This window comes from Orycteropus afer, unplaced genomic scaffold (assembly GCF_000298275.1).
Source record: "Orycteropus afer afer isolate SDZICR_OR568_19922 unplaced genomic scaffold, OryAfe1.0 scaffold00240, whole genome shotgun sequence".
NCBI classification, from domain to species: domain Eukaryota; kingdom Metazoa; phylum Chordata; class Mammalia; order Tubulidentata; family Orycteropodidae; genus Orycteropus; species Orycteropus afer.
The window spans coordinates 3380200-3388587 of NW_006921827.1; the positions used below are offsets into that span (position 1 = coordinate 3380200).

Here is an 8388-nt window from a genome sequence, read left to right on the forward strand (position 1 = left end):
ACATTCAATGCAATCCCAATGCAGATCCCATCAACATTCTTTAGGGATATGGAAAAACCAATCACTAACTTTATATGGAAAGGAAAGAGACCTCGAATAAGCAAAGCACTATTGAAGAAGAAGAACAAAGTAGGAGGTCTCACACTTCCGGATCTCAAAACCTACTACACAGCCACAGTAGTCAAAACTGCCTGGTATTGGTATAATGACAGACACATAGACCAATGGAATAGAACTGAGCACCCAGAAACAGATCCAGCATCCTATGGTCAGCTGATCTTTGACAAAGGGCCAAAACCAATTAAATGGGGACAAGAATGTTTGTTTAATAAATGGTGCTGGCAAAACTGGAGATCCATTTGCAGAAAAATGAAACAAGATCTATATCTCACACCATACACAAAAACTAACTCCAGATTAAATGTGAAACCTAAAACTATAAAGTTCCTCAAAGAAAAACTAGGGGCAAAATTAGGGGCCCTAATATATGGCATAAATAGACTATCAAGTATAACCCAAAATGCACAAACAGCAGAAGAGAAACTAGATGAATGGGGCCTTCTAAAAATTAAATTTTTATGTGCTTCCAAAGACTTCTCCAAAGAGGCAAAAGAGAACCTAAAGATTGGAAAAAAATATTTGGCAATGACATATCTGACAAGGGACTTCTCTCTAGAATCTATAGAAAATTCCAACACCTCAATAACAAAAAGACAAATAATCTAATTAAAAAATAGGCAGAAGACATGAATAGACACTTCACTAAGGACGATATTCAAGCGACCAACAAACATATGAAGAAATGCTCACTATCATTAGCCATTAGAGAGATGCAAATCAAAACAATGAAATACCATCTTGCTCCAGTACTAGTAGGAAAGTTCAACCAGATACAAAATAACAAATGCTGGCGAGGATATGGAGAGATTGGGACTCTCATACACGGCTGGTGGGACTGTAAAATGGTACAACCACTGTAGAAAGCATTTAGGCGATTCCTTAAAAAGTTGGAATTAGAAATACCATTTGACCCAGCCATTCTATTACTAGGTATATATCCTAAAGAAGTGAAAGCCATGACAAGAACAGACATATGCACACCCATGTTCATCACAGCACTATTTACAATAGCCAAAAGATGGAAACAACCTAGGTATCCATCAACTGAGGAATGGATAAACAAACTATGGTACATACACACAATGGAATACTATGCAACACTAAAGAATAATGTAGAATCTGCAAAACACCACATAACATGAATGAACTTGGAGGACATTCTGCTGAGTGAAATAAATCAATCACAGAAGGACAAATATTGGATTGGTTTGTTATTGTAAAAATCAAGGAAAGGTTCATCTATGGAAGGAAATTTTCTTTGTTGGTTACCAGGGGTGGGAGGGGAGGAGAGGGAACACTGTTAGATAGGTAGAGAGTAGTATTGATCTGAGTGAAGAGAAGGGCAACGTACCAAATGTGAGTGATCAACATGGTGGCATTGAGGAAGAGGAAGACATAGAGAGGTCAACAAAGATGAACCCTTTTGCACATACAGTACAGCATTGTCAGTGAAGGCAAACATGGCTAAGGAAAGGCTGTTTACACACAGGGAGACAGCTTAAGGGGCAGGGGTGCATGGAGGGATGGACACAGGGAAGAGATGACTGTCGGGAGGAAGTGGAAGGGGAGCTGTTGCATTGTGGTAAATTGTGGTGAATGTCATGAGAACTGCTGTATGGAAAGTGAATTTGCCTTGTAAATTTTCACCCAAATCACAATAAAAAATAAAATAAAACACCTTACCCCAGTCTTCATCACTTGTCCTAGAAAAAGAACGGTCCCTCAAAATCCTAAAAAATTTATATTAGTTAGAATTAGGAAAAAGAAGAAGAAAAATATACTTTATTTAAAAAATAATACTACTTTGCATGAACATTACTATAAATGAGAAAATACCCACCCAGCATTGTTGATCACAACATCTGCAATAAAAAGATTCACATCATAAATATAAAAGTAAGCATATTCATTTGCATTTGCTTAGAACTGATATTTCTTCCAAAATTGTTTTTTCAAGGAAAAGTAAATACACTAGGTAAAAACTGCTATTAAAATAAAATTGTACAACTATAGCCAAAAAAAATGATCTACATGTAGCTCCTTCCTCTCAAACTCACATATCTCAACTTTTCTACCCTTACCTTCTGTTGAAATTCTAAAAGCTTATTCATAAGATATGCTGTTGCACAACCCTAGGTTGTTGGATAGTAACCATAAGCTATCCCTCATTTAGCCTCAAAATCCACTCAGAAATTTAAAAGTTTAAAAATTTTTTCCTTGCCACTCAAAAGTCTTAAGCCCAGAAAGGAAACCATTAGTCAGAAACTGATGCTCCATCTTGCTACATAATTGTATTCTCACCATGTAAAAAGAAGAATTATGTCTTTTAAGGTTTAACCACCATCCTGTTAACTCATTCTATGACTTCACACTTATGGTCTCCTCTACCTCTCCATCAGCTTATATGTGAATTTTGTTGTTAGGTGCCATGGAGTCAGACCCGACTCATAGCGACCCCTCCTTGGGTTTCCGAGGCAGTATCACTGTGGAAGTAGATTGCCCAACCTTCCTTCCAAAGAGTGGCTGGTGGGTTTGAACCACCAGCCTTCTGATAAGCAGTCAAGTGCCTTAGGCACCAACCTACCGGAGCTCCAGTCCAGGTACCTAGGGCATCCCAGCCCAGAGGTTTAAAGACCCTCGAGGGGTCCCCTGACCACTGCACTTCTGGGCTTCAGCAGGCCCGAGGGGAGTCGGGCGATACATGAATACATCTCTTAAATGATGTCAACCAAACAAAATTAGAAAATCACATATGCTAGACAAAAAAGGGGAGGGCTGAATATTCAAATTACAAAATCGAATGCTTTTCAGATTATAAACATATTAGACTTATCTGTAATAATGTTTCCCTTTATTAAATCAATAATATTTTATTAAGAGTGTGTAGAACTAAACCAGGAAGATTATTTAGAGAAGGGTGAACTAAAAATATATAAAAAGCTCGTTAAAAAAATATTTTTTATTGGAAACCCAAGGAGGGGTCACCATGAGTCAGATACAACTCGACAGCAGTGGGTTTAGTCACTAGGTAATTTTGTATACAATTCATCTTAATTAATTTATATGATACTGAATCATTTTAGTCATATAAATCATATATAATTATCCAAAATCATATAAATAATTATCCAAAATAATAATATAAATAATTATCCAAAAGAACCCACTGGGTCTTCTATTCCAAAACTTGATTTATTTTTATTTTATAAACATATTTACGGTTTAACTAAATTATGAAAAGGTCACTGAGAGAATGCTTGCAAGTTTATAAAGTACTTAAAGTGCATAAAACAATACAAAAATTGTCACTTAAAGCTCTTTGTGCAATAATGTAGGATTGTACAATAATTAAATAATTTGAAAGACAAATCTAAAAATCTGATTATCAACAAGGAAAAATTTGTTTAATAAACAAAAGTAAAATCCACAATATTTTATTAGGAAGGTAGTAACTGCTTTGTAAGGACCATAAACTCAAAGAAACATCACCTATTCTTCCAAAAGCATCCAATGCTGTCTTCACAATCTTCGCCCCTGCTTCCACTGAATCTGAGGTGAACAGGAAATTAGTGAAAACCATCAGTAGTCTCTCTCACAAATGACTTCTAAATTCTATGTATCCAAACACGACAGACACTATTATCCAACAAAACTCATTCCGAGGAAAATTAAATTTATATTGCAGGTACATAACAAATCAAAATACAGATTGTTGTTGTTGTTGTTATTTGCCATAGAGTCGGCCCCGACTCCTAGCGACCCCTCCTTGGGTTTCCGAGGCAGTTATCACTACGGAAGTAGGATTGCCCAACCTTCCTTCCGAGGAGTGGCTGGTGGGTTTGAACCGCCAGCCTCCTGGTTAGCAGTCAAGTGCCTTAGGCACTATGCTACCAGAGCTCCCCAAAATACAGATGGTCTAATGTAAAAGAAGAAATTCTGCTCCTAAAACACTCTTTATTAAAAAAAAAAAAAAGGGGGGGGGAGAAGGTATAAGAAATATTTACCAAATACTATATAAGACAGCACTGTGCAATGTAACGTTCTGTAGTGATGGAAAAGAGATCCTGAGTGGCACAAACAGTTAAGCACTCAACAACTAACTAGTCAAAAGATTGTTGAACCCACCCAGAAGTGCCTCAGAAGACAGGCCTTGCAATATGCTTCCAAAAGGTCACAGCCTTGAACGCTCCATGCAGCAATTCTACTCTGTACACATGGGCTGCTATTTAAGGGTTGTTTTCTGAATTGGAACAGACTCATTAGCAACTAACAAGAGTGATGAAAACGTTCTATTTCTGCACTAATCCAGCAGTCACAAGTGACTCTGAGGGCTTGAGATGTGCCCAGTGCAACAGACTTATTATTGTTAAAATGCTTATTTTCATTGCATTTATGTATAGTTTTAAACAGTCACAGAGATACTCTGCCCTAAAGATGCAAATCAGAATTTGGGGAGGACTCCAGGTAGGGAGATGCATGTATAATCTGCAAAATTATAATATGTCTAATTTTCAATGTTATATAACTAAAATGGAAAAACAACCCTACTGTTTTTGTAATACTAACTACAGAAAGTAAATCTCAACAAAATCTTAAGGCTTGGTTATTTTTTACTAATCAGCAATTCACGGAGGAAAGGGCTCACACTCCTACCACTGTGTGCCAAATAGTCTACTATAACTTAACATTACCACTGCTTCTTTCTATATTCTCTGCAGTCACAAAGGAGGAGTCACAGAGGAGGGCTGGTGATCTCCTGAAAGGTCAGTGTCTTGGAAACTCTATGGAGATTCTACTCTACACATATGAGGTCACAGTAAGTCAGAATTCACATGAACTTTTTTTAAATTCTATTTTTTAAAAAATCAGAAGGTTGCGAATAACAGTAATTACTTGTATGGAGTGGAATACGAAGGCCAGGTATACAAAGGGGACATTTCAGTTCTTACACTATAGCTTTAATTTTTAAAAAACACAATTTTTAAAAGAAGAACAAAAACATACCCATATCCATGTATATAATGATTATGATTACATCATGTGCTCATTTATCAAAAAACTAAATAAGCAATAGAAAATGTTAGAATTATAGCCAACTTGATACAATCTAATGTCATAATTATGCTAGAATGCTGAAATATTTGTTCAGTGTTCATTAATGTAAGCAAAAGTACTAGTTGAAGAAAACTAAAAGACATAGTCTATTCTTTCAAATACCATACCATAGTTGGCCACTGCTTTTCCACCTTTCCTTCTTATTTCTTCAACAACTTTATCAGCAGCTAAGGAGCTTTTACCATGTCCTTTAAAGTCTCCTCCTAAATCATTCACTGCAATACAGAAACAGCAACTTAAAAATTTGGTCAATTATTTCTTAATCACACCATAATTTCTCACCCTTCAATATAGAAGTTGAAATTGACATTTGACTTAGTAGTATATTTCTTCAGTTATTTTCCCATTTCCCTCCTACTATAACCCCATCTTGCTAAATACAGTACAAGATATGTACTTTTTTAAAACATGTCCTTGTTTTTGAATAAAGAGAAAAAGCAAAAATACTTAAGAAACATAAGTTCAGGTCATGAAGTTTCTAATTTTGCAATTATTTTTCTTTTTTGGAAAGAGAAAAAAATGATCCACTTTTTGGCAATAAAAAATAAAACTTGAAAATCACTTTAAGATAAAACACATAATACGAATTTTCTTCTCTGTGCCAAGAAAGCCTATGCTTATGGGAATGGTGTAAAGGATTCATAAAATATTAAACTATTAAACAGAAACACACTTGTAAATTTTCACAGAACACAACATGCCATGGTCTGGGAACAAAAGAAATAAAAAACATTTATTGTAAGAGGCTGAAAAAAAACAAAACCTTAAGTGGCTTCAGTTATTAATTTATACCACGTTCCATCTTTATATGTTTTAACAACCAACCACACTTACCACCTAATAGTTCCATACACCTAATCATGTAGTTACTAAAGGTCTCCTTAGATGACAATCATTACAGTTCTAATAATCAGTTAATAACCATTAAATGAGCACTTGAGATTTGCAAGGAAATCACTAGAGGTACATACAGATGTTTAAGAATAGCACTTGCCCTCAAAAAGTTTATCATCTATTGAAAGTTAAGTATGTGATGACCATGGTAATGAATAGATTTTAGAGTGAAATATGCAAATCAAAGGTCAACACAATGAAAAACAAATAATCCCCAACATACAATTTATTTTAAGTTGTGACGAATCACACTTGTAACCTTTTTTTTTTGGTACACCTTATCATTAGTAATATGTACTACATACACTGTTGCAGCATGTAATATGCTGATGTCATTTTATCTGTAAATTTATATGTAATGTCCCCAACCCCCAAAGACAAATACTAGATTTAGATACTGATGGTGAAAGGTAATAAACCTAAGATAACCTTTTAACCTGCAACTGAAGCCCCCCTGGAGGTCACCTGTCAGCCAAGTAATAGATTGGCCTATAAAATAAACAATAACACCTATGAGGAATGTGCTGCTTTGAACAACATGAGACCAAACAATTGACATTTATACAAAAGCAAGGATGAGAAGGCAAGGAGAAGGAAGGAAACAGGATGGATGGAAATGGGGCAGAGAGGTAGAAATAGTGAGAGTGCTAACACATTAGGGGGACTGTTGCCAATGTCACTGAACATTTTATGTATGAATTGTTGAATGGGAATCTAATTTTCTATGCAGTCTTTCACCTTAAACACAAAATATTCACAAATGAAAACATAAATAAAAGACAATAATCTAACTAACTCACTGCCGTCGAGCCAGATCTGACTCACAGAGACTCCTCCTTGGGTTTCCAAGGCGGCATCACTACAGAAGTAGATCGCTCAACCTTCCTTCCCAGGAGTGGCTAGTGGGTTTGAACCACCAGCCTTCTGGTTAGCAGTCAAATGCCTTAGGCACTACGCTACCAGAGCTCCTAAAAGACAATAATAATGAAAACTAAAAAAAAAAAAGAAAAAAATTGAAATATTTGACTTACATCAGAACCGACTTACAGTGGAGTCATCAGAATGGAACCCCATTGTAAGTTGGGGATTGCTGGTAGGTACATTTACATAATCATTTGACACAAAATTTACAAAATAATATGCAAAAATAATAAAAAGATATAATACATCAATGGCAAATAACTTTTTTTAAAAATTTAAGAAAAATACTTAGGAAAAAACATTAACAATTTACATTGAATTTTTGCAGTGCTACTGGATAAATCAATTATGAGGAGTATAATAAAAACAATTACTAGTTAATATATGACATGGCTGTATACAGTCAAGTTTAAGGTATTTTAATATTACCGGAAGTGATGATTGCCACACTTGGGGCGGGAGCCTTTTTATTCTTCTTCTGAAGAATGACTCTTGTTTGTTGATTGGAGTGGGGGTTGCAAGTGGGGTTGGGTGGTGAATGAGGTAGAGGTGATACAAAGAAAAAGACAATGCCTAGCAGCACTTAAAATGAGCTAAGTCAATTTTTACTTTTTTTTGTTTTTTAAGAAAATTACTCTTTCAAACTGTAAACCAGGATATATTTTTTTCTAGAAATATCGTTTTCTTACCATTACTGCAAAAATTACCATTACTGCTGCAAAGACACCTAATAGAAAGAAGTTTACACTATCCCTTGGAAAGAAAAAAAAAAGATTCTCAAATTCTGAATTTCTATTACTTGTTCATTTTCATGTGATTACTCAAATGACAGTAAACAAGTGAAAACATCAAAATGTTAAAACATGCAGTTCCAAGTCTTTTATGACCGACCCTTTAAAGCAAGCACAGGAAAGTTCAAAAGCAAATGGGCAACATTTAACTAAAGAAAGAATATTCAATTGTGAATGAAACACTACCCCCAAGTGGAAATTATACAAAGTGCAGCAAAACAAGATAGCACTAAAACCAAAACCAAAACCAAACCAAATCTACCCCATTAAGTAAAATAGGAGCTCTGGTAGCATAGTACTAAGGCACTTAACTACTAACCAGAAGGCTGGTGGTTCAAACCCACCAGCCACTCCTCAGAAAGATTGGACAATCTATTTCTCTAGTGATTTTTCTACTTCTCTAGTGATTCTTCCTCGGAAACCAAAAGAGTCATTGGTATGAGTCAGATCCAACTCAATTGCAGTGAGTTTTGATTGAGAGAAAAGTACTGGCTTCAAGTTTGAACGGCTTGGATAGCAACAACGTTTAAAAGGGAAAAAAAAAAAA

At 35.3% G+C, this 8388-nt stretch overlaps 1 protein-coding gene across 1 annotated transcript in view; it reads right to left on the bottom strand.

Moving 5' to 3' along the window:
• Positions 1-8388, bottom strand: part of HSD17B4 (hydroxysteroid 17-beta dehydrogenase 4) — a 125048-nt gene that overhangs the window by 114384 nt on the left and 2276 nt on the right. The window contains exons 2-5 of the mRNA XM_007949160.2: positions 5343-5450; positions 3610-3669; positions 1961-1982; positions 1804-1850 (exon numbers count right to left, since the gene is read on the bottom strand). Of these exons, the coding sequence (XP_007947351.2) occupies positions 1804-1850; positions 1961-1982; positions 3610-3669; positions 5343-5450 (237 nt within the window). The remainder of the gene's footprint in view (positions 1-1803; positions 1851-1960; positions 1983-3609; positions 3670-5342; positions 5451-8388) is intronic.